Source organism: Anomalospiza imberbis, chromosome 23, assembly GCF_031753505.1.
Source record: "Anomalospiza imberbis isolate Cuckoo-Finch-1a 21T00152 chromosome 23, ASM3175350v1, whole genome shotgun sequence".
NCBI classification, from domain to species: Eukaryota; Metazoa; Chordata; class Aves; order Passeriformes; family Viduidae; genus Anomalospiza; species Anomalospiza imberbis.
In genome coordinates, this window is record NC_089703.1 from 4040951 (window position 1) to 4068201 (window position 27251).

Below are 27251 nucleotides of genomic sequence, written 5' to 3' on the forward strand. Positions count from 1 at the left end.
AGCCTCACATGGTCCTGAAAGCTATTTCATCACAGGGCTAAGCTCTGACCTCATTTCCCCAGCAGAAGTCATAGCAAAAATTGTACCAGATGCTTTTGCCCAGCTTTTCAGAGAAGTAGATGGCCTCTCCTAACACGCTGCATGCTCACACATGAACTCTTTCTCCTGGCTTTTCAGGCAGGGAACATGGAAGATGCATGGCTGGTACTGCTGGAAATGGAAGGCAGCTGTTTTCCCAGGGTTACAGAGATGCTGAGGATGCTGAGTGCGTGGGGGGTGATTACTGGCTACCTGCTTCCCACACCACAATATGCAAACACTTCATTTAAGAGGCTCGTGTATCACCAGTCACCCAAGCTCCTGCTGAACAGCTTCTGATCTGTTCTCCTCTGCATGACAGGAACTCAGGGATCTCTCTGGAAGCCAGGCAGGAGGTAAATTCATGACCTCTTGGCTCCAGGAAGGGGAATGATTCTGTGTGACATACCTCCCTCCAGCACACCCTTTGCTGGGTGATCAGGGATCTTTCTTTGTCCCCAACAGACTGACTTCCCAATTAGCAATACACTGCTGATCACTCAGACCAGTTACATTCAACAAGGAAATACAAACCTTTTTAAAAACATCAGCTTCTTTTAACACCCCATCCCCTTCAAATACGAAACCATAAAGGCAAAGTGCTTCTGGGGCACCTGCTGCTGCTGCAGCACCTGCCCTGCCCAGCCCCTCTACCCTCCCCTGGGGCTGACACCAGGCTCCATGGGCACGGTGTCCTTCCTCCTGTCCTGGCTTGTAAAATAAGCATGTATTCTATTTTTGCCATCTGTTGGGAGTTAGGCAGTTTTTCTTATCTCTTTCAAGAACAATGACACTGCCAGGAAGATAATCTCCTGTTAATGGGCTATTGAATTACTCACTGTGGCTGGTAAGACTAGTTACATCATCCCATTGTGAGATGCTCCACCCAGAGGGAGGAGCCAAGCATCCCTGCCACCATAAAACAAGCATTTCTGAGAAAACAGACAGCCTTCTTCACCGGATTTCCCAGAAGAATCAGGAACCAGGCCCAGCTGCTCCTTCGCCGCATCTTCAGAAAGGACCTACACCCTTCTGCAGATTGCCGCTCCAGGAGGAGCAGCCACCATCTGGCTGGACTACTATCAACACCCTGACTTCTCAGGGTGTCAGGTTTTTCTCACTCTGCCAGTGGTTGTTTTTTTTTGCTTGTGCTAAATTGCATTGTTATTTAGTTTTTCTTCCTTCCTAGTAAAAAACTGTTATTCCCATTCTCATATCTTTGCCTGAGAGCCCTTTTAATTCTGAAATTGTGATAATTCGGAAGGAGGGGGTTTACCTTTTCCATTTCACAGGAGGCTTTTGCCTTCCTTCATAGACTCCTGTCTTTTCAAACCTAGACACCTCCCCATGCTGGCAGCCCCAGCCCAGCCCTAGCCCAGGCTCCTGCCCCTGCCTGTGAGGGATCAGCTCGGGCTGCCCCCTCTGCCAGTGTGTCCCCCTCCAGAGAGAGAGGCACCACATGCTGGGTCTCAGTTTCCTTCTGCTTTTGATTCACAGTTCAAGCTGCCATGCTCCTCCCCAGCAACTCTGCATGTGTCTGTCTGTGCAGTCACGTCTGCCCTGTGTTTCTTCCACCTGGAATAGCCCTTGGACCACCGCCCTCAGAGTTTTCTGAGATCCATCAGAAAAAAACAGAAGGCTGAGCTTTGTCCCAGAAACCATCCAGGCCTTCTTAGAACTATATTCAGGTCCAGAAAGCTCCAGCTGAAACTCATACACAGCAAAACGCACTGGGTTTATCCTTGTTCCTAATGGGTATTTAGCCATTTAATAAATACGGCTGCTACTCAATGAAATTATCGAAGCCTGAGGCATCTGGGAGCTCTTCCTGCAAATCTGGGACAAGGAGAACGAGAGGCCTTGCAAGGGATGTCTGCTGGGAGGTCGGGTCTGCTGCAAACCAGCAGCGAGGTCCCAGGGAAGGGCTCTCCTTACCTTGCACTTGACCGTCGCACCCTCCCTGTCACTGTGTCACACGTCAGTGCCAAAATAGCATCAGGAGAGTGCTCAGATAAGGGTGCATTTACAATTATAATTGCTCGTGTCCAGGAGTAATCCAGTTTAAACCCTTCACCATCTCAAATATTTAGAGAAATCCTGCCAGCTGCCTGGAGGGGAGAAAGTTAGGAGCTCTGGGAGAGCACAACAGATTTTCATCTTTCCAGCCCTGACAGCCTTTCACACATAAATATCCTCTCAGCCCTGCCTCCTCCCTCTTCATGACAGAGCCACTGTCCTGCCTGCTGACTGGCAGTCCCAAATCTCACTGCCACCCAAAGCTGGCCCCCACCCCACCAAGCCCCAAACCACCACGGCAGCCCTGTCCTGGCAGCATCCTCCAGAGAGAGGTTTCCATTTGGCTGGGATATGGATTTTTGCTTTTTAATTTTTTTTTTTTTAAGTAGGCAGCATGTGTACATCTCCTAGACTCCCTGATGCCAGGACTGTCAGGGTCACCAGCACGGCTGCCTCAAACTCAGCCCCACCAGCATCCCAGATGTGCAATTCCAGCAGTTTTCCTTCTTTCACAAAGGCCCTTCCTGCCATGTAAGATCTTTCAGCAGAGGCCCTGCAGACCTGCAGGTTCCAAGAACTGCAGAGCTCATTCTGCAAACTTCTCTCTTTTCCTGCTTTTCTAACTTTTAAGGCCAGGGAATAGCAGTGCCCACACCAATCCTGTTGCCCACACACAGTGACACAGATGGTGCATTCCAGTCCTCAGCAGCGACCCTGGCTGAGCAGGACACACATCTCCCCATACACAGCACATTCCAGAGGGACAGTCCCAGAAGAACTCTCACTCTCTTGGTAACCACATGCACCATTCATACAGCAAACACATGTGCAAGCTTTCATTTTGCTGACTTGGGCCCTGTGAGGTCTGTCTCTTGTTGAGCTTTTATCTGCTGCAATTGCCTCAATGCAAGTGCAGTTAACAGGCTCTGACCAAATCACTGTGTGGCTGCCTCGCTGAGCTGCTTTGTCCTCTCACCAGAACCTCTCCTCTAAACCTCTGTCATTTCCCACCCTTAAAGCAAAACTATTGTAAACACAGGTGAAGCTGGTGGGAAGAAAGGATGATGTCTGACTCCAGTTCAGAAGGCTGAATGATTTCTTTATTAGAACTATACTATAATACCTTAATATACTATTTAAAGGAGATACTAAAACTACATACCGACTTTTCTTAACTACCATATCTAACTCACAACTTGTGACCCTCTCTGAGAGTGCAGCCACAGGTGGGTTGGATTGGCCATCAGCTCCAACAATCCTCACCAGAATCCAATGAAGCAATCACCCCAGGTGAACAATTCTCCAAACACATTCCACGTGGGAAAAACAAGGAGCAGAAATAGAAATTGTTTTCTTTTTCCTCTCTCTGTGCTCCTCTGTGAAAAAATCCTGAGAGAGAAGGATGTACCTACCACACAAAAGGACCACGGCTGGCTGCACGTTAGCACTGCTCATCACAGATCACAGTGTCCCCTTGTCCCCAGATCTGGACATTCATTGCCCTGCAAGCCTTCTTCTCTCACCTTCTTTTTATGCAAAAGCTTGCTTTTCAAGTCAAACATGTGCTGACAGCTCTACCCGTCTCTAATCACCATGTTCTGATTAATTTCTGTGACCAATGTTCATCAATATTTATTACCCTGCAAAACTTCACAAATCAAAGTGGTGATGAAACTTGCAGGTAATGATTTTATAATTCCTTTCAGATGATTGATAAAATATTGAATACTACTGCAAAGCAACCTCAAAGGGATGCTGCCAGAACTGCTATGACAAACTGATAAGCTTCCCATTAGCAAGGAGGTGGCAAGATCCACCAGTGGCTACCGGAAGCCACAGCCAATAGTCCTTGCACATGGAGTTGATGTTGACAACATGGGATTATGTTTATGACAAAGTACACCATGGCTCCAAGTTCAATTCTTAATCCTCTCCCAGCATGAGGTTCCCAGCAGGACAGGCCTTTGTGTGAGAATGTCACACGTGGACACTGACAGTGACACACAGCACTGCCTCGATGAGGGACAGGACAGTCTCTACAAGAAGCAACAGATGCTCTTGCAGACAGTAACTCCTGAGGGGTGGCAGAGCAGAGCATGGATATTCTCCACCTCTGAATCCATGCAATGGATGCTCAATGGGACCTGAGGCTCCTTCCAAGGACTGCTCCATGTTCCTGAAGCATGCTCACCCCAGGGACCAAGCAAGACCTGGACAGGTGAGCTGTGCAGGCCGTGAGGCTTTTTTAGCACTGCAGCTGGACACAAGGAGAGTATTGAAAAATACATTTCCACATGCATCGCTAAAATGACATCCAGCATTTCTCTGCTTTGCATCACAGCCCCCAGTCATCAGAGCACCAGCAACTCCCTGGTACGGGGGATTAGATTAAAAAAATATCATACTGGCTTCTGACACTTTCTCCATTTGCCAACTAATGCTATTCTGGAGCCCAACAGGATGGAAAACCTTTGCATCTGATGAATGCACACAGGCTGATATTAAGAACTGTGGCAGTTTTGTCAGCAAGAACCAATCAGGCCATCAATGCAATATTAAAGAGAGAACACTGGGAGCTCTCCTGAGCTTTTGTGAGAGCACAACCATGGCAGAGTGAATTGCCCCGTCAATATTGCACTGCCAAAGAGAACCATTCATCATTACTGCTTCAGACTGGTAGGATGGAGCACTCTTGAGAACATGGGTCTTGTCCAACTTGTAAATCTCACACTCAGTCACAGAATAGTTGGGGTTGGAAGTGCCATCTGGAGATCATCCCATCGAAACCCCCACCAAGGCAGGGTCACTTGAAGAAGATGACACGGGAAAGCATCCAGGTGGGTTTGGAATGTCTCCAGGGAGAGACTCCACACCCTCCCTGGGAAGCTGCTCCAGTGCTCTGCCACCCTCCATGGAAAGTAGTCCTTCCTCAGGTTGATGTGGAACTTGTGGTTTAGTTTATGGTCATCACTCCTTGTCCTGTCACCGGGCACCACTGAAAGCAGTCTGTCACCATTCTTTGACATCCACCTTTGAGACATTCATACTCATTAATGCAATACCCTCTCAGTCTTCTCTTCTCTAGACTAAGCAGGTCCAGCTTCCTAAGTCTCAGGTCATAAGAGAGATGCTCCAGACCCCTCATCATCTCTGTGGGTGTCTGCCATCAGCCATGGTGATATGAGCCATCAGCACCAGGGATGCTTTCTTGCATCTTTTCTCATCTCCTGAATTACTGAAGATGTTTTCTTCACAATGGAGTTGCACCTTTTTTTTACAGAAGTGGCAGCATGGCATCCCAAACTAAGTGAAAATGGCTTGGGGAGAGGATGTGCAGGCTGGCCTCAGCACATCACCTGTGGACCAGAGGGAGTGGCCATGAGCGCTCAAAGGCCCATCCCTCCTGCCCCACCTGCTTCTCCTCCTTGCCATGACAGTTGTTTTCACCAGGAAAACAACATTTGAGGTGCTGGCTCTGTGTGTGATGTAAGGAAAGTGGGGAGAAGCATTCATCAGCAAAACCCAAAACAGCCAGAAACATGGTGGGTTTGTCAGATGGGTCTGGTGAGCTGAACTCACGCCTCTCTCTCAGCAGACATTTATCTAAGTCAAAGAAAACAGGTTGCCATGCAATGGGAAAAGGAGAACTGGTCTACATTGCATCCCTGCTGTGTTGTCAGGTGTGTGCTGGCACTGCTGGGGGAGAAGGGGAGCAGGGAAGGTGCTCCATGGTAATAGGCTGCAAAGGGACCAGAAGGTATGGCGCAGAGAGAGAGCCGCTCTTCATCCTGGTGCACCTTCTGCTTCCTAGCAGGATGATGAAGAGCTTGCATACCTAGAGCTGGCTGAGAAGTTGCTGCAATAAGAAGATCCTATGACTGTCCTTATAGTCCTGATTACAGAAAAATGTCCTACATAAAAGTGGAAAAGATTTGCCACCAGCAGCCTCCTCTTCACAGTCCCCATCCGAAAGCACCTTATGTATTACTACCCTCTTCCTTGCTTAACATTCCTACAAATTCCTCCAGGCCTGCCACTGTTATTCTGCATTATTTTTACACTCCTCTCCTGCAGCATCAGTTTAATGAGAGTGCAGCTTCAATTAATGTATTCCCCAGAGGGAAAGGGTCAACCCACGTACGTGAGGAATTTCTGATCTGGTTACGCAGGAAGAGAGGGATCTCCTCTGACAACTTCTAACAGCACAGAAAAATTAATTCCCCTTTCCCACAGAAGTTTATAATGAGAAAGCCACAATATCAAATTGTTAATAATTTCACAGGCACAAATTAGTGTTGCTGAGTGAAATCTCACTCCTGTAACTTCACTTTTTAATGAAAGGCCACAGATGTTGGACTGTATTTGCATTACAACTTGAGAAATGTTTCATAGTTTAGACCTCATCTGTGTGGTTCTATTAGCTCCATATATGAGCTAATCTGCATAAATTTTCCCTTGTACCCATTCCCAGTGGCCAGGACAGTTTCAGTGCCAAAACCCCAACAAGTCTGATTGACCACATTCTCACACAAGCTCTTGTGTCCTGCTGCTGCTTTAGGCTGCTCAGACCCCAGCACAGGTCCCACGGCTCCACTACAAGAGCCATGGTTCACATGCATCCAGTCAGCTTCCAACTGACATGGACTTTTCAGTTAAATTATTTGTTTGGTCTGTCCTTAAATGCAACCAGAGGATTCCATTATTCCAAGTAAAATGAGTTTTCCTTTCCTACTTACATACTGAACTGATAAAAGTTAAAACCATGGTTTTCTGCTGAAAACCGTGAACTCAGCTTCTCTTTCATTCAGCTTGAGCAAACCTGAAGCAACGTTGATATTATTGCAAACATCATTTGCATAGGAAGAAATTTTTCTTTTGATTAAAGACAAAAAAGCCTTTCTATATTTCTTGGTCTGCTTGTGGTGGAGACAACTGTGGCAGCTTCATCACTGTGCAGTTATCCAAAGGTCTGTGCAGTTATCCCAGGATCTGAGCCATCACACCATGGGAGTTTGCAGAAAGTCTGCTGAATGTGTGAGTCAGCCCCCTACTCTGCATCCCCAGACACACAAAAAGCACTAAAAAGACACCGAAATTGTCCATTCTTACTGAACTCCTCAGCATGTAAAGACAACGTCTTCAGCTATGACAGGAGCTCTGCTTTAGCAGGTGAGTGACAGAAGAGATTGAGTCTCTGTGCCCAGGATGCCACAGGTGCCTGGAGAAGCAAGGAGGACAGCCCATCCCTGCTTCTGCTGCTGCTTCCTGCAGGACTGAGGTACTGGTGCATGCCATGCTGCCCAGGGAATGCCCAGCTCCAGGCAGGCTCCAGGGCATGTCCACTGGATCAGGCTTGGATTCCAACACCATTTTGGGAAGTGCTCGCTCCAATTGTTTTGCTGAGCCTCTCTATAATAATCACATCTCCCTCCTGCTACTCAGATGATTAATGGCTGGACTTGATAGAAAACCTGGTGCTGTGCCTCATTTTCCCAAACCTCCATGAGAAGAAACCTTATTCTGCTATTTTGAGAGGAGACCTCACCTTGATGCCCATGCCATTAATTGAATAACTATCAGTTCCAATTTATTCCACTTGGCTACAAATTAGATTTCAGCTGGCTACTTCCAAGTCTGCTTCAACACAAACTTATAAAACTGAGTCCCTTGGCTGATGCCACTTGTCAACCTGCATCTGTTCTTGGGGTATTAAAAGACAGCAAAGCCAGAAACTCGACAGTCTCTGATGAACAGAACCTAAAACGTTTGGCTTTGCTTTTTTGGAGTTTATCTTTACTTTAATGGAGCCAACTAGGCTTAGTATTTCAGAGGCTCAGCCTGGCTGCCTGCATCCTGCAGCCCTCCCTTGAGAGCAGAGATAGAACAGGAAGTCAAGAACTGATCTCAGGAAACCCAGGAGTACCACTGCTCCCTCAGAGCCGGACAGCGCTGCGGGAGCATCCTCCAGCTCCTCAACAGCATCTCCAGTGCCAGTTCCAACTGTTGTTCTGTGACTGCAGCCTGATTTAATTCCTATTGGGGTATAAAAATTAATAACAGTAAAATGTCATGATCATCTCACACTAATTACGCATCTAATGAATAATTAGCTGCGGACACATTTGACATTTTTGGTCATTAATCTGAGCAAGTGTTTTAAGCCTTGAACAAAACTCTGAAAATGCAAACTTGGTGCTGAGCAGCTCAGAACTGCAGCATCGATGCTCCAGACAGAGACCACCCACTGGTTCCTGTCCCCTTCCCTGGAAAAAGGGGAGCTCCGTGGAGAGCACCCATCAGCTCCTGTCCCTTTTCCTGGAAACAGGGGAACTCCTTGGAGAGCACCCACCAGCTCCTGTCCCTTTTCCTGGAAACAGGGGAACTCCTTGGAGAGCACCCACCAGCTCCTGTCCCCTTTCCTGGAAACAGGGGACCTCCTTGGAGAGCACCCACCAGCTCCTGTCCCTTTTCCTGGAAACAGGGGAACTCCTTGGAGAGCACCCACCAGCTCCTGTCCCTTTTCCTGGAAACAGGGGACCTCCTTGGAGAGCACCCACCAGCTCCTGTCCCTTTTCCTGGAAACAGGGGAACTCCTTGTAGAGCACTCACCAGCTCCTGTCCCTTTTCCTGGAAACAGGGGAGCTCTGTGGAGAGCACCCATCAGCTCCTGTCCCTTTTCCTGGAAAAAGGGGAGCTCCGTGGAGAGCACCCATCAGCTCCTGTCCCTTTTCCTGGAAAAAGGGGAGTTCCTTGGAGAGCACCCACCAGCTCCTGTCCCTTTTCCTGGGAACAGGGGAGCTCCATGGAGAGCACCTACCAGCTCCTGTCCCTTTTCCTGGAAAAAGGGGAGCTCCGTGGAGAGCACCCACCAGCTCCTGTCCCTTTTCCTGGAAACAGGGGAACTCCTTGGAGAGCACCCACCAGCTCCTGTCCCTTTTCCTGGGAACAGGGGAACTCCTTGGAGAGCACCCACCAGCTCCTGTCTCCCTCCCTGCTAACAGGGGAGCTCCTCAGATTTCATGGAGCAGCACAGCAGATCTGTGTCTGCCACTACGATATCAGTTGGTGGAAAAACTAGGATTTAGGAAGGCAATTTCTGCATGCCACCTCTCTCTTTGCATCAAACCTGGCTATTTATACATGTAGCTGTGAGAAATACTTTTTCCTGAACATGCCATGAATTTTGTATAAACCATCAAAACTTAAAATTTCAGTTGTAAGCTGTCATTTTTTAATGATAAAATCATTATACAAATGGTGGAAGATGGCATAACTTTGCATCTTATATATCTAGGCACATGTATACACACATCTTCCTCTGCCTGGCTCAGGCTTTTACTGCTTCTCCTTTCCCCCCATCTCTAACATTTTGCCTGCAAGGTCTTTTTGGAAGGAAAGAAAACAAGAAGGAAACAAATCTCTCCTCAAGGGTAGAGATGAACTCTGTTCAAAGGTGCAACACATCCACAACTAATGAACAAAACGTGTCTCATATTTAGGATGAGGAGACATATAAAAAGGTCACAAAAGGCCAGAATTAGCACCAGATTGAGCACTAAAACCAAAACAGAAAGCAACAGATGTTTCCCTCCTAATTTACTCCATTAGGATCTTCTCCAGCTAGCATGCACTGCTGCTTGCTAATGAAGCATTTCCATCTCCTTGCTGCACAACTCGTAAATAAGCCTCCCCGAGGTTGGCGGCAGGAACTCAACCGCCCCTCCCGGGCAGGCTTTTTATCTTTTTACAAACCCTAGTTTTTGTCAAAGAGAAAATAAAAATCTGTTCCCAAATTCTCAAGTAATTCTGACACAACTTCATTGTGTCCTCTTGCTGAACTGCATTTCTTGAACAGGGATGCTCTAACCACACGGTGAACCCCTGTTTCCTTACACTCATCAAAGCAACTCTACCCATCATGAACAGCTGTGGATGCACCAGGTGTATTGATTTTTAAACTGCAGGAGCAAGGCACAACAGACCTAAAATAACAAAGTATTTCACCTCCTGTATTGCCACTCTTGGTATTTTACACAAAACTGAAGAAACGCCCCAAAGTTGTTCCCTGTGGCAGACCCCTCACTGCTCCATCCCCACCTGGAAACAGCCCCCAACTCCAGCCTATGGTAAATAAATCACCTGCAGAACCAACCTCAGCATTGAAACCTGCTTCCTGTTGCTGCCCCAGCCACCACAAGCATGTCTGAGAGCTGCAGCTGTCCAGTGAGCCAAAAGCTGGGGAGCTGCTGCCTTGGAGAGGTTGTTTTCCATCTCTCTAGCCTGTGAAATATGACCTGAGGCTGAAACAGGACCTCGGGGGCAGAAGTCCCCTGAGGCACAAGGCAGAGGAGCCTGCTGGTATTGCCTGCTGTTGAGACACTTAAGACAGACACTTCCTAAGAAAGACACACAGAATCAAAGAATGTTAAGTGCTTGGAAGGGTCCAAGCACTTTAAAAACTTTAAAAAAAAATCCAGTCCCAACCCCTGCTTGCCATGGGCAGGGTCAGCTATCCCAGGTTGTTCCAATCCCTGTCCAACCTCCAGGGTTGGGGCACACCTCCCTGGGCAACCACTTCCAGTGTCTCACCACCTCCCCAGTAAAGAATTTCCTCCATTAACCTAAATTTCTCCCCTTTCAATCTGTACCCATACACACATCCCTACCCATTGCGCTACAGCTTAATTATAATGCTCTCACAAAGAATTTCAATTTATCCTACCATGGGAACAAGCTCTGTAATGAAAAGGCTTTATTAAAATAGAATGTAAAACATGATATTAATTAACGAGGCTGTGCAGGTGTGTTCATGAACGTGCCGAGCTCTGTTAACATTGAAAGGAGGTGGAGTAGGGTCAGGTGTGGGACAACACCCCCATGACCATAATGCCACACGCCCTGTCGTGACATCTTACACAGCCAACACAATGCTGCTGCCCAGCTTTGAATTCATATGGGAAATACCATGGAGCACCTGGGGAGAAGATGATAAAAATGTGCTTCTGGCAGGAATTCAATGAGACTTTTAAAGCAGAAGCAGCCTGTGCTGTGCTCACCACCGCTGCACCTGAGAGATCTGACCAGGCAGAATTTCGAGGTGAGAATTAACACGGACCAACAGCACTTAAGGTCAGAATGTCTTATCACACAGAAAAAACATGAGCTTAAAGACAGGCCTGTCTGACACTGACATAAAACTCCTGCAGATGGAAAGCCAACGAGAGCCAAAATGTCACGGAAGACGCACCTAGCTGCAGTGAGGTTCTCAACAACTTGCAGATTGCGTGGGGTTATTTTTTTGGTTTTTGACATTCGGCTCGAATCTGTGTCCTTCATTATCTGGGTGTTTGCAAACCCAAAGCACCCCCGTGCTGGTGGCTGCTGGAGCTGCAGTGGAAGGACACCCTCACAGTTGTGTGATGGCCGCACACGCTGCTGGGCCACAAACAGCCCCAGTTTGTCTCCTCTGACAGGAGCTCAGGGCACTGTGGGATGATATTCTTCACTCCCTCCAGCCAGCTTATTTGCGGAAATGCAGCAAATTATACTGCAGCAGGTGCAAGCATTATGCAGGGCTATTAAAAGAAGGCTGTTGGTATCTTACTCACACATCAACATAAGAAGAAAACCCACCCATGACACACGTTGAGATCCATGTTAGGCTTGTAGATAATATCAGAGGTACAGCCTGGGTGCAATTCTGTTCTCAGGGTCTCTTTTGGTAGAACAGAGATATTTATGGCCAATTTTTATTGTGTGGATGAGATATATTTCAGTGAGTCAGCTAATCACTCCAGGTATGCAAAAACCATCAGCAGATCACCAGTCAGCCCTGAGAAAGGCTGTGTCTGTCTCACAGCTCTGGTTCAACCTGACCCTGCCCTGACAGATCAGAACCCCCTGAGACCCAGCACCCCTCTGGCAACTCTCCCACACTTCTGCCAAAGGCAGCATTTCCTGACTTCCAAGCAATTAACTTTGAAATAAAAACTTAGCACAATCTTACACGGAGTTTTAATACAATTATACAGAGCTCTATGTATAAATGCATGTGGGAAGTGTGGTTTGTTCTGCTTGCAGGAACTACATGCTAGCACCCCCTCTGCATGACAGAGCTGCAGCTGTTATACATGCACACAGCCAATTTTTATGGCTCAGCTCTAAACCTCGGAAAAATAAGGTTTTTAATAGAAATCCTGACACCATCTAAAATATGGCAGCACTACTGGGTGCTGCTGGAATATGGCCCTAATTTATAAACCAGGGAGAAATCCTGTTCCATTTTGAAACTAAGAGACAGTAATCTAGAAAAAGGGTAAACCACAGGGAAAAATGGTAGTGTTGTCCATGAGCTATAGTGTCTAGTCCATCCAACAATTCAAAAATAAAATAGGATGCCACAATATTTAGGCCACGCACTGAATCTTGGACTGTCACAAAATAAAAACATGGTGTATCCTAGATGGGGGTATATTTCATAGAGCCATATGCCATTTTCCATGTTTCTGGGTAGTATTTTTCCAGTGAAAATCTGATATGAGAACACTAGAAGTAAAGAAAAAAAATTTACGAGAGAAGTAGAACCCAAACCCTCCAGTTTTGCTTGATACAATAAATGTTTTTGCAAGAGGGCTTCAGTGTACTCCCTTCTAAATTGAAAGAAGTGGTGAAGCAGCAGATTGCTCACTCACAGGAGACACAAGTTTATCACTAAACCTTAGGAAAAAGCTCTCGATTGCCTTGAGGCTCCAGCTTTGCATTAAAATGCATTGAGGAGGCGGTGATTCAGGGGGCAGTGGACCAGAAACCTGTTTGAGATATTTCTGGTGCCCCTGAAACACTGAGCAAAGATTCAGCCTTGGGATTTCTGTTTGAAGAGTGACTCTGTGCCCGTTTGGGCACCCCCACGCTGGGACGCCACTCCCAGCACCAGGTGGGCAATGGGACAAACACCTGGCTCGGGAAGTGCTCACTTGCAATTTTGGGAAAGAAACAGGAACCTTTTGGAACAAGGGTTGGATATTAGGAGGTCAGTGAGGATTTCACTCATCACTATCAGTTGCTCCAAAGCCTGGAAAGAATTCTGTCTCTTCTCCCCTACACACCAGCACCAACCCATCCCAGGATCACATCCTGATACAGCCCAAAGGGGCTGCATTAATTCCCCCACAAGCAGCGATGCTTTGGGGGCTCACAGATCTACCCTGCAATTTTCATTGTGGCCATCCTGCATTCCTTTCCTACTTCCCCTAAGCCGTCTCCTTTTGCATGCTGAGCATCAAAGCAGAATAAATCCAGAATTATTGCACTTTTCCTGCTAAAACTATTTCCCAGCAGACTTGTTATGAACCAAGCGCACCACGTTCTTGTCGGCCACATCACTGTCCACCAGCCTGGCAACATCTTGCCTACCTCAGGCTCAGCCCCCCTGCTCAACTGAGCCCTGGGCCCTCTGCGTTCCTCATGAACAAAAAGCAGGATTTGCTTATGGAAAAAGCAGCCCTAAGTAGCACTCCACACAGCTGTGCTTCCCCCCAAACCTTCCCCACAGGCGCTGCAGGAATGCCCAGAAGGAGGGCAGGAGAGGGGCTGAACTCTTCATGAGCTGTTAGCAGGCTAACGAGGGCATCTGCAGGAGGAATAGGCACTAAAACTGAAACTAGATACAAAATAAATATCCCAGAGCTGGATTTCTTAAAAAAGATTCTGCTGAGCTATAGCTCCACATCAAATTTTTATTGAATACATTTTCTTCTGAGAATTTGTGCACTAAAACCAGTCAGAATCATATGAGAGGAGTATAAATTTCACGTACAGTTTTCACTGCAAACATCCTTCAGGAGAAAAAGCAAAAGCACTTTTTAATCAAGCCCACTCCACATCCTCTCCCTTCTCCCATGGAAGCCAAGTGGGAGGGTGGGAATTGGAGCCCACGCAGGCCCAGTCCCTGCAGCACTGGGGCAGCGGGGAGCTCAGGGAAAGGATGCTCTGCCTGAAGGTTATGGGGAGGGGGACACATTATCTCCCCTTTGCCATGCCTGAAGGCAATGCCTAGCTCTACTTCACATAGAGTAAAGCTGTGATGAAGGTGACGTTTTAAAGCAATTCTTAGCTGACAATGTGAATTCACATGATTTCAGTAAATTGTTGCTAAAACCCAAACATGACACCGCCTCTTCTCCCAAATTCAGAGCTGCCCCTCCAAAACTTACTTGGTCACATTATTTTCTGAATCTGGAATGGATTTCCTATCTGATTCTACAAAACCCAAAAATGAGGGGCTAGTTCACTGGAAGGACGATGTTTCTCACTGTACAAGTGATTTCAGGTCACTTTGAGCTTGAAAAGGCTCTAGGATCTGAAATGCTATTACAAACAGAAAAGCTATTTTAGTCAACTTCTTTTAGCGGCATCCCAGCACCCAACACTTTTAACTTCTTCTCCCTCAACAACTACAGGGAGAACTCAGAAAATAACTTATTCTCTCAGAGGTGTCCAGATTTGTGACTGTAATGTAAACTTTAAATAAGTCTAAAATCGAGCAGTTTTCGGCACTTGAGCAGGTCTTGGTGGCTGTGTTGCCCAGATGCTCACATGGCAGTTCTTCCTTGGAGATTGAGCTACCTGGACCCCTGAGAAGAAAATTACACTGAAGAAAAGGTCAATAAATGGCAGAGAGGAGATGATATCCCATAATAGTTATAATTACTGTTTATCAGAGTGCTGCACTGCACAGGTAGCAGGTTACAGGATGTATTTGCTGTATTTTTTCATTAAAAGAGGACACGGCTACAGGACTCGGAGTCGATCCCATGACACGTGTGTCTGCTGTGTCACAGGACACACCATGCAGTCACATCTCCTCCGTGGAACCAGTGACCTTGAGACTGACCTTGCATTCATTCCTCTTCCTGCATATTTTTGTGATGGATTTATTGTTCAATAAACCCAAAAGAACAACAGCATTTGATGCTGGAGCTCTTTGTACCAGTGCCAAGAGCTGCAGGAGGAGCTGGGGCTGGATCTGCACCTTGCTCAGACTGTTCATTGATGTTGTGGCTCCATTCTCCACTGCAGGCCAAGGAGGGGATGAATCTTCCACGAGGATTCCTTTTCCTATAAAGTTTTACACTAGGTGTGTCAAGCAAATTCCCAGCAGGACAGCTCAAGGAAATGCAAAAGCATGAGATAAACAAAATTTGACTGGGATGCTTCAGAAAGTTGTTACGTATCTGTAGGGGGACACTATAAAACCAGAGATAGTGCACCTGTGCTGGTCAGTGGGGGTTGAAAGACCCTGAGATGCTTGGCTGAACCAACCTGACAAGGTTCTTGTACCCCAGAACACTCAGACACTAGTGCTGTGGCTTGAAAATAACAAAATCCCTACAGAAAGTGACTCGAGTCTAAGTTACAGAGAGGAATAAACACCAGTGTTCTGCACTCAGAAATAAAGACTGCGATTACAGAGCTGTTGACGCCAGCTTTTGAAGAGTGCCACAAACAAAGATAATCGAAGAATGGTGAAAATCTTCACCATTCACCAGGAAGAGCAACCTCCTCTCTCCCTTCTCCAGCAGAGAGTGCCTGTGGTGGCTCAGCTGAATGGCTGAGAGCTCAGCAGAAGGGCGGTGGTGTGTGTCCCGTCACTCTGGCCAGGGCTGCACCAGGCACCGTGGGGACCCCTGGGAGCAGCCATTCTCTTCTGCCATACCACAACGGGAACAATCTGAAGACACATTGAATCCAACAGACTTATTTTGTCCTGGTTTCGTTATTGGGAAATCTACTTTTCTGGGAAGAAGAGATTTTACAGTGACTTAAACTGATAAAAACTTCAACCTCTATTTCACTCTGTCATGCCTTCTTTGCTGCCCATGGCCAGTGAGCAGCGTGAGCCAGCAGACACTCGTACGATCCACGCCCCACGGCAGCACGAGGAACAGAGGCAAAGCTGGTGTTTAATGGAAAAAAATCTACGGTGATAAAAACTGTGCACTTTTTCCCTGACACAGAAAATGACCCCCTTAGGAATGCTGCCTGTTCAGAAGCAAAAACCATTTAGATTGGTCCTTCTCCGCTGGCTTTTGCCCCTCCATTAATATGCTAAAGAAGACCAGTGCATGATCTCACAGAGGACTAAGGCTGTGGTCCCTAGACACCATTTCCACAGCCTCAGAAGTGAGCACAGCATTTTATAGTGCAGACCATGAACTTGGGGCTCTTTTTAAGAACCTTTACATATATGCATTCATGGGTCTAACAGCCACTTTGCCATCCACTGGTCTGACCCACGACATCACCATGGGTGTGGAGAAAGGGATGCAGTGCTGCATCCCAGGTAGGATCAGGTGGCAGGATGCAGGTGGCAGCTCTGGGAGGTGACAGGGGTGGAGAGTCTTCACTTCACAGCACTGAGGCAGTGCGAGACACAAGAGGCATCACAGCTTCATTAACCCAGGGCAGCGCAGGCATCAGTGACAGCTGAGGCAGCCAGCTGATAGAAAGGGAGTGGAGACTCCTTCAGAAATGAAAGATTATTTTGAGAATAAAAGCAACCTGGGTCATCAGCAAGTCGTTTACAAAGGCAGAGGATAGAAGGAAGAGCACTCAAACCTGCAGGCACCTGGGAAGTGATTTATCAAAAACACTTACAGAAGTGTTCCTTAACAAATAAAACACAAGGGTAACTCACTGCAGGCCACAACACTGCATATTAAAGGAAAAATATCCTGCATTAGAAAGAGAGACTTCAGCCTTGGCAGCATCTGCTCCAAGTCCTCTGCTGCCCACGCCAGAACAAACTCCAGATCTCTAAATTCAAATTGTAATTTGCTTCACTACAGAATTCCCAACTCAAGCCCCAGTTATAACTCTCCAGTGAGGGTGAAACTCCAGCCAACGGTATAATACATTCACTGACACCTGCAGACCTAATAATTGACCAGGGAGGATGTGGATGAGCTCAGCAGAATTGCTGCATTGCTCCTGCAAGGCTCAGTGTCCTACACCAGGAAACAGCTTCGCTACTGCAAGGTGCATAATTTAATAAACCATTAACTCAAACCTGAGGTGAAGTAAATTCAGCATATTATATATTTCAAAATAGCATTAGAATTCAATTTAAGTGTCACCAAAAGCCTAATCCTCAGTATACAGAGCATATTAATAAGTGTCTTGGAGCCTGTGGTTTGATTTCATTTCCAGCTGAGTTGTGCTGCTGATCCCTGCTGCGAGGATGTCTCGGTGACAGCATCACTGGCCTGAACCAGAGCAGGATCACAGGGATGACAGTCCCACTCTGTGGGGTCTTCCCAGGAGAACACGGGGGTGGGCGCTGATGTAAAAGTAATCCTGCTTCCAGTGGTGTCACTTCTTGGTGTCCCTGCTGAGATGCTGATGTTCCCCACTGACAGCAGGCTTCTCACAGGGCCCCTGACCCACCCCTGCTGTTGGGTCCCTTTGCAGCCACAGGGGCAAAACTCATTTTAGGTAAGGCAGGAGCTCCTGTTCACGCTGAGCTGCTGCATGAGGCACAAGAAGGCCCTCTGTGGCTGCCCCTCAACCATGCTACAGTGCATGATAGGGCTGCAGACCACAAGGAGGGACAGAGCCAGAGCTTTCCCTCCCCTGGCTCAAGCATCCAGGGCAAATGGGGCATTATTTCCACCAGGAGCTGAAAACACCAAACCCGTTCCCTTTCTGTGGGAGCTGGACGTGTTTTGGCCTTTTCTCTGTCGCCCCTGCCAGAACTTCTCTCGATCAGCAACCCAGGCACATCCCCCAGCAGTTTGGGAAATGCATCTCTTCTATAAATGACAACAGATTATTTAAGCAACAACTAAAGCACTCTGACTGCTTTTTAGTTTGCTCGCATTAACGTCAGTCTCCTCATATATCTAGGGAACGAATCCGGGATTTTCTTTAAAATGGTGGAGAGCAGTACAAAAATAGAAGCCTGCTTGTCTAAAATAAAGTTATGTGTTTGAAAGGGCTGGAAATTGTTTTTTAATCACAGGCGTCTTTCTTCTGGAATATAGCCTGCCGTCTATACATTCTGCTCTTCCACCCAATTCCTCAGGAAAATGCAGCAAGTGTGTTAATAAATAATTTATAAAAACATTACAAAAGATAAAGCACTCCTGCTAAAACATTTCCAGCCTTTGACACACCAGTTCATTTGTAATCCTCTTTGCCTCCCCTTCACTGGAACATCAGCAGAGGGTTCGTGCTGCTGCTCTTGCAGCCCCACTTCACCCACCCTGAAGAGTCTTGGGGATCCAGGCAGATCCAGGCACAGTCCAGCCCAAGCCACAGCTCCATGTTGTCTACTGTAGATTTCTGTCATGGAAAATGTTTCTCATGGAAGCAACATCCTGATTTATTTTCGCCATCTTGCGTGAGAGGATGGCTGCAAATGCACGTGGCTGTCCCAACAAACAGAGCCCCAGGGTTTGTCCTTCCAGCAGCACACAAGCTGTGCTCTCTGTGTCACTCCACAGGGTGGTTGGGAGCATGATGCACAGGACCCTTTGCTTCTCTTACATAGTTTCTCTGAAATTCTCTTTCAAGAGTCAGTATGTTAGGCATGCGACCAAAAAAAAGAAAAACAAAATAATGAAAGTGGAAATTATTACAAAAGAGTTCATAGAACCCTTGGAATTTCAGTTGGACTGAGCAATAATTTTTGCACAGCTCCACCAATTCCATGAGTATTTCAGATCTTTAATGAACCCTGAAAAACATGATGGGAAATCTTGAGACATGGTTGTTCCAGTGACTGCACAGCAGCAGGGACACAGCAATGAGCACAGTGCCTTCAGGAGAGCTGGTGAGAAGATGAAAGGAGGGAAAGAAGAAAGCATCCTTCAGAGAGATCAAGTCAAAGGCATGTTAAGGAAGCACAAAAAGGGTATCCACAACTTCCTCATCCTCTGAAAATGCTTGTGCATCCTGAAGCCAAGTGATAACACAAGAGGACTGACTGCTGCATCCTGCCAATGTCTGGTACCAAAAGCTTCTATGCTGCTGCAGCTCAGGGCTAAATCAACACAGAGGACCATTCTGCTCTCCTGGAACTGCTGACTGGTCTCCCCACACACAGTCTCCTCTCCAGCACAGCTCCACATGCACGCAGGGCACTGGGAACAGGAGCCACTAGTCTGCTCTGTGAACACCGACCATGCTCTGCTGTACTTCTACACCACCTAATTTCATCACACAGGCTAAAACACACTTTGGGAACAGGTGCCAGCATAGCAGCAACAGTTTATAATCCCATTAACAAAAATGCACAGGCTCATTGTGCCAACGCCTTGCTCACACCTCACCCCCCAACACACAGGACCCAGCTAAGTGCCCATGTGCAGCACAGCATTCTCTGTGCTTTATTGCCCAGCCATTTTTATTTCACCCAAATGAAAAATAAAAACCCATTACTAAGCAAAAGTCTTGAGAAATTTTATGAGATTGTAATGCTTCCAATTTATGTTGAAAAAGCCCCGAATCCTCAAGCTGTCTGTCGCTGATCCAGCCAGGGACGCAGGAGATGCTGCTGACACAGCACAGCACAAGTGATCAGAGAGGGAAATGCTACTCTGACGGGGTGCTATCAAAAATAAATGGGAATGGCTTCCTCTTGTTTAGGGCATAATGGAAAACCAAGGCAAAAAAAAATATAGAACAAACACTAAATTTATGCAGGACAGTGACAGATGTCATGTAGAACATTTTAAATGAGTTTTAGGTCTTGATATTTTCTGCCCACTGCTTTCAGACAAGATGTATTTTAGGAAAGGAACACACTCAGGGGCATCAAGCATCAATGCAGACATTCATAGTAACAAACTGCTGAATATTCAAGTGTATCAGAAAGAAGAATTCAGGAAAAAGCAGAGTAAAGAGAGAATATTGCAAAAGCCTCTGACATTCAGTCAGTGCTTACACATACACTGCAAGGCACAGCTGGTGCACACAGAACTGCAGGAACAGTAGAGACCACTACCCAAATACTGCCCACCACCAGTGACTCCTCAGCATCTCCCACTTGCTCCTTCTGTGACAGACATCCTGCCTGGATATTACACCTGGCATGACTGCTGATATCCCTGACCTTCTCCTGCCATTTCCTACCCTACAGAAAAGTATTCCATGACTTTCATGGCTGCTGGGAGCATCCTGTGAGTGTGGGAGCAATAAAGATGAAATGCAGTTTTCCCCTAGGCTCCCAGAGAACTGGATTATCACATTTCAGCAATTACTGCAAACACTGGATTTACAACAGGGCTCTGTGGAGCTCTGGTGTGTCCCTGTGCCTGCCTAGCTCAGCCTGCATCCCACTCAGCTTCCTTGGCTCACCTGCCAGAACAGTGCCACTGACACTCTTCTGCACCAATTCTGAATTATTCAGTGAGCAGTTAACGCATGTGCAATGTGAAACAGCTCCCTGCCACCTCTCTCCAAGGCTTGTTAGTCTTAATTTGTTTGACTGGCCAAGAGGTCTGAATTTACAAGTTTTTAGCATGATCCTATAGCACAGTTTATGTACTTCTTAATTAAGAAAAAGGGCAACACTTTTAAAATATGTATTTCCTCCCATGCCCATAGCACCTGAACACCAGCACTAAAGGAGACATCAGTATCTGCTACAGGTGGAACACAATGAGCATCTAATGAGCTCAGCATCTCCAGCTGTGCAGCACAGGAGTGGGAGTGAGCAAGGAGCCCATCAGAGTCCAGGGATGAAGGAAAGCCTGCCTCTGTAACCCTGGCAAGCAGCAGCCCGCCCAGAAGCCTGGCAGCCAGGTTAATTTTCAGTTCCTGGGGTGCCAATTTCCAACACACAGAAAGGAACGCTGCATCTCCCTGCTCAGCTGTGCCAATGTTTGAAAATCATCCACGTCTGAGAATCCACATTTTCCCTCCATTAGTCAGTACAAGTACAAACAGGGGGTTTTCTTCTTCTTTTTCCAATGACACAAAATCTGGTACTATGCTGAAGGTGTAACATGGGCAGGCTGAGTCCTGCCAGTGACAAACCAATGCACTGAGTCACAGCTGTGCCACAGCCTCTGCAGGAGGCTGGGACCTGCCACCACTCCCATCTCAGAAAAGGTTTCAGCAGCTCTGCTCCATGCTCAGTGAACTGTGGACAGCCAGGGCTCTGCATCTTCTCAGAAGCGAACAGATAATGTACAACAATAAAAAACTGAAGTTCTACTGAGGTGACTTCCCCAGCAAGCTGTGAAGAGGCCACCCATGTCCTCATCCCCATCTTCTTCTCTGCCTGTGTCACTCAGCATGATATCCTATTTCTAGAGGTCAGATAATCAAAAGAAAAATATGAGAACCAAATGTAGGAAACCACCACCTTGGGCATGCTTTCTTCATTCAGGCCCAAGCGTGAGTGGCCAAGAGAGCATCCATGCAAGAGGCTGCCAGTGGCCAGGTCTGGACCATGTCCAGCAGGAACATGTCAATGCTGGCTTGGCAATTACAACACCTTTTACAAATATTAAAGGTCTTTGGGGTAAGGCAGCACTTAAAATCTGTTATCAAGAAAGCTTGAAATGTCTGAAAAATGTGAAACCCTGTCAGAAGAGAGAGGAGGTGGAGGCCCCATGCAGCAGACCCCAGCCACAGCCACCAGCACCATAGTCTCTACCAACAGCCTAAGAACTTCCAGCAGAGACCCAGAAAACTGAATCATGCAGCTCCACATGATTGGCTCTCATTTCTCATCCCTCTGACCAGTCTGCAGGGAGCAGGCACATCATGTCAATCATAAATGACAACACAAAGTTGTTTAAGAAATTGGATATCACCATATAATTAATGGCTACGGCGCCGTGTTAATGCATGAGAAAGGCTGTGAGTCCCTGTGGCTGGTTTGAGTCCTGGCCTTTACGCTGAAAATGTGAGGCAGAAAAGATCAAGAACATTTGTATGGGGATTTTTAATCGATATCTAACCTGACAGTAGGATTTGGAGGAAGATCATCCCATAAAACATAGATGGCATCACAGAATAATTGTATTTACTCCCCATTGACCAGACACTGCACAGAGAGAGTCCCAGGAAGCAGCTGGATGTCCCCCCCAAAAAAAGGGAAAGTCACCCATGTACCTTGGTGAACTATAAAACCAAACATATTGCTGGAGATTAATGTTACACAGTGCCCTGGCTATACCTATTTTTGAACATCAAACTCATTTACCAGGGCTGTTGAAGTGAAAGCTTCTGAAGGAGATGCACAAAACACCTTCTTTCTCTGTGGTGTCACTGCTCCTGAATTCACCACGGAGCTGAACACAAACACTGTGCAGACGATAGGGAAGTGTCATCTATTCTTGGCCAGCTCCTTTCTGCCGGCTGCATAACCTTGAGCGCGTGACTGAAGGGTGCCCGTTTATGCCTGGAGACGCTGCCATGAATCACAGACCCCTCTTCCTCCCACAGCAAAGGCACAGCATGTCCTTGTTGAGGAATACCAGTCTACCACAGCCACAGTGAGATGTCCTGCAGCACATTTTATAAATAGGCTTCTAAGAAATGTACTTCCCATCCTCTTGGAAAAAAAAGTGATTACCGGAGCAAAGAAAATGACTGAACATTGGTGCACGCCCTGTGAACGTGAAGAGCCAGACCCCGGGGAACAGCTCAGAGATCCTACAGTGCTGCAGTGCAACCCATCAGGGAGATGCTGGCTGAGTGCCACAGCAGCCAGGGCCAGCAGCACTTCCAGGGAGCACATCACAATGAGAAAAAATAATACAAAGCTCAAAAATGAAGAGAAGAGAGGTGACCTATGGGGCCAGGAGCTCTCGAGGAGGACAAGCACAGCCTGGGCAGGCTTAAGAGAACAGGATCGATGCAGTCACGCTGTGTTTTCAGAGGAGCTGCAATTCTCCTCTGCGAGGTGCAGTGCTGCTCCCACCACTGCAGCCAAGCATCTTGCACACAGCATTTATATGCCACAGATGCAAATGGAGCTGAGAACACACGGATATCACAGAGGAGGGTGACACCTGGCGCGTGTTTCCTTTGATCATGTCCATGGTGTGGGCACCATCCTCTGTGGGTTGTGAGGGGTCTGTCCTGCCCCAGTGACAGCAGCAGTGCCTTCTTTTTTAATATGGAAGTGCAATTGCAAAACCAGGGAGAAATAGGAATTATTTTCCATTTGCTTCTAGAAACAGATGTCACTTTCCTCACACTTGTTTGTTTTCAGGACCATGGGAGTTTAATCTTTAAAACAATATTTTTACAGTATGTGTCAAGTGCCATTTCATAATGAAAGAAAACAAATTACTTCCACTTTGTACACCATGGTAACCAGTCAAGAATGTGAACAGCTCCTCAAAGGTGGGGTCAGCAAACACCTCCCGGGCAAACTCCCACATAAGATCCTTCACACACCCCCACAGCCCCAGGGGAGCTGCCCAAACCCTGTGTAAATAAGAGGAAAATTTGGCTTGACTCCTCCTGGGATTTTGCTGTTCCCATAACAGCCAGAAGAAAAATCTTTGAGTGACTTCAAATGCTCCCTGGAAACTGAATATCTCACTGGAGGAGAGCAGATCCACTGCAGGGCCAGCTCCAAGGTTCACCCCAAATTCAAACACGGCCCCTGGGTTCTCCTCAAAGTCGAGCACAACCCAGGGCTGATATCTCTCCCACACCACAGTATGCCTGTGCAGCATTCACTTCTCTGGCTCTTGCCTTGCTTCAGGATGGAACTACACAACTGGAAACCTCCACAAAGTCTCACTCGAGCCAACTCCATGTTTAGAGAACATATGATCTGGCATCAGCTCCATGTTGCTAGAGAAAATGTATAATCCCTCCAAACAGAGACATACAACGAAGAAGACCCAATTCCCTTCCAGACAAACAAAATCCCCCAGACAGTAAAACACAGGATGCTGACTCCCCCCCGGCAGCAGCTGAACGTGGCTGCAGCACCTTGACCAGGTGACCCCAGAGAGAGAACTCGTAGTCATCCTACCTGCAGAAGCCAGTAGCACCTTCTGTGAAACGTGGGGATGATGGAAGAATGGACATAGCAGCCATACAGGCACTGGGGACACAAAAAGAGAGAAAGCAGAGTCAGGTTAGTGGAGGAACCATCCCAAGAGGCCGCGCTGGGGACGGGGCAGCAGCGTGACCCACAAATGGAGGACATTGCTCTGCCCTTGCTCTGGGGCTGGTGATACACAGCACAGCTCTGTGGCACCCTGCTGTAGGCACTCTAAGCTTTGCTACAGGTCACAGAAGCCTGTCCCTAACAATCCCTGCCATGCTACCTCCACCCAAGGGTGACCACCCTGGAGTGGCCAGAGCCAACAGGGGCTCCAGTGGTGCTCAGCACCACGACACAGACAGGGCTGGCCTGGGGGCTGCCTTTGAATCTTTGCTTCATGGTATTTTAATTTTTTGGCAAATACAACACGTTCATCTCTTTTCCCGTGGTTTATCTCCTGGGTATTTCAACTGAAAATGTTGTGTTTGTAAACTGAAAAAATTGCTGTCAGATATTTCAGACAGCAAAATGCCAAAATATAGTTTGTATCTTTTCTTCTTTTTTTTTTTTTTTTGTTGTTTTTTGGCATTTTTGGGGGTTTTTAAATGAATTCTGCTTCACTGATTAACTGAAATCAGCAAGGCCGAGGAATTCTTTCTGCAGGAAAAAAACCCCACATTTCCAGTATGTTAGAACTTTTTGGTTGGAAACCAAGCCCAGTGCCAACCCAAACCCACAGAACTGGTTTTAACTGCAAGGATCCCGAGCGCAGAGGGGTGCCTGTGCTGCTGGACATGTGCACTCAGTGAGCACACGGGAGGCTGCAGCAGTCCCCCCCTCCCCAGGATCACCGCTCACAAGGTCGGCCTGAATTAAACAGGATTTAAGGACTGGCTGCTATCACCGAGTTATTTTTAAAACACAAATGACAAAGATTAATAATGTTTTTAAAATGTGTCAAGGGTACATTCTACACACTGAAATGCAGGGAGGAAAAAAGCCCTGCAGAAAATAATCCAAAGAAAAGCTTAACATTTAAATCCCTCCGGAGGCTTGGGGAACAGCTGCCCTGACAGTGACTCCTGCACACAGCACTGGGGATGCATGGAAAGGTCTGCAGTACTCAGTTCTGCCGACTCAGAGCTGGTCCCCCCACTCCAGACAGCAGCTTGAGAGGTGCAGCATCCCCCTGTCCAACCTGCTACCCAGCGAGGATGGGAAAGCTGCCCTGGAGCCACTGGAGCAGCCTTCACAGCAGCCAGGGACATCCACAGCACCTGGTGAGATATGTATCAATCTATCCCAGCACCCCCTGACTTGCTTCCCACCCCAATTTGCTGTGGAGTGGATCGAAACTTTGCCCTGATTAAAACAAAACCCAAGGCTGGGCTCTGTGCAGCTCGTGGTGCACAGCAGGCGGGAGCGCTGCCCTCCCTCTCCAGAGCTGTCTCACAGTTAATTCTAGAGCTGTCAATAATGAATCACACAAAAGCCTCCCACCTTCATGAAACTGGTTCTCAACATTTCAGCAAACCATTAAAAAAATCCTAACAGCTCACAGAATTCAAAAAGCACACACAACGCAGAAGGGATTTCTTAAATTTTTCTTTGCTCTTTTTTACCCCATGGCAGCAGGACGTGGGAATCTGACTCTGGATGGATGTTTTGAGGCTGGATGTCCTAACCTGGGCAGCTGGGATGAAGGAGACCCACACACTGAGCAATCTCCTGGCCTTGAAGAGACAGCAGGGACTGTCCCCACAGGCATGGAGAGGTACCACAGCAACAGAGAAACACTGCAGGGGTGACACAGACCCTGGGAACCCAGCACGTGGAGTGCAGGCAAAAAGAGCCATGACAGCAATACAAAGTACATTAATTTTTGGGTAAAAAGGCGTAAGAAAAAGTTGAGGCTATAAATAGAAACCTAGGAAACCGCTGTGTCATTGTTTTGGAGGATTTTCAAGATGAATGGGTTAAGCTGTGGGCGACACAAAATCCACAGCTCAGCACGCGGGGGTTGTGGGGAGGTGGGTGTAGGATATTCCTACACTTGGATCTGCTGACCCCTGCCTTTGGTCCAGGGATGGCCCGGGGCTGCTGAGCCACCAGCCTGCTCCACACCTCTCTGCAACTAATGAGGAGAGTGGAATTACCACCCTGCCTGGCCAGGGCAGACAGACAACCAGGGCAGAAGTAATACCTTTAGCTAAAGCAGTCTTTAAAATGAATTCTTGCTCAAAACAGGCAAAGCGGGTTTCATTAGCTGTGTTTTCTTTTATTTTTTTTAAGTTATTTTTCAGTGGGAAGGTAAAAGCTGCAGAGGCCTGTGTGTCTGTGGAGATGTTAATGCCAGGCTGGGCACTCAGCCAATGCATTAAGTGAAATCGAATTCCAGAAACCAGCTTTAATCAGCAGATTTTTAAGGTTAGAACGACTCTCTCCTCTGCAAGGCTTGCCAAGGTTAATTCTGTCCTGAGCAGGCTGAATTAATGGGCTGGACAGAGGAGAACATTTTTTTTTTCATTATTCTCTTTTAAGTTTACAAAATCTCCAGGAGAAGAGACAAGGCATTTCTGAGCAGTCTGAGGAGGAACGCCACCTCGGCAGCTCATCGACTGCCGTGCAGAGAACACGGCAGGGGCTGGCATCAGCCTGAGCCCAGAGGAGCCCTGAGCAGCAGCAGCCGAGGGACACCCGGCTGTGGGAGTGCTCTGACCTGCAGCTGGGTGCCCATGGTGGTGGCCCTGTGGTCCCATCACCCATCAGGAGTGTGTCCTTGTCCCTGCACATGACCCTGTGTGTGTGGCCAAGGATGCCCTGAGCAGTGTCCTGCCACCGTGGGGGATCCCTCCTGCGCGGCTCCCCGGGATGAGACCCCCCCAGTGCCCCAGTGTGAAAAATGCAGATTATATGGCTCTACGCAGATATTTACGATATGTATTATGCTAGGTTGGAAAGTTATGGTGTAGTAACATTTTAATAATATATAGTAAATGTAGTTTTGTAATTGAAATTAAGCTTTAGTAGTTAAAATAGAAAATATGTGTGTGTGGTATTCTTTTTGCTCAAGAGAAGGAGAAGATAATCAAGAAATTCTTCACACAGAGATAACAATTACAGAAACCCCTAAATC

At 47.2% G+C, this 27251-nt stretch overlaps 1 protein-coding gene across 9 annotated transcripts in view; it reads right to left on the reverse strand.

Moving 5' to 3' along the window:
* CAMTA1 (calmodulin binding transcription activator 1) overlaps positions 1–27251 on the reverse strand; it is a 242457-nt gene that overhangs the window by 88944 nt on the left and 126262 nt on the right. For all 9 annotated transcript variants that reach the window (XM_068171512.1, XM_068171511.1, XM_068171510.1 and 6 more), the window contains one exon: positions 24101–24172. In XM_068171512.1, coding sequence (XP_068027613.1) covers positions 24101–24172 — 72 coding nt within the window. The remainder of the gene's footprint in view (positions 1–24100; positions 24173–27251) is intronic.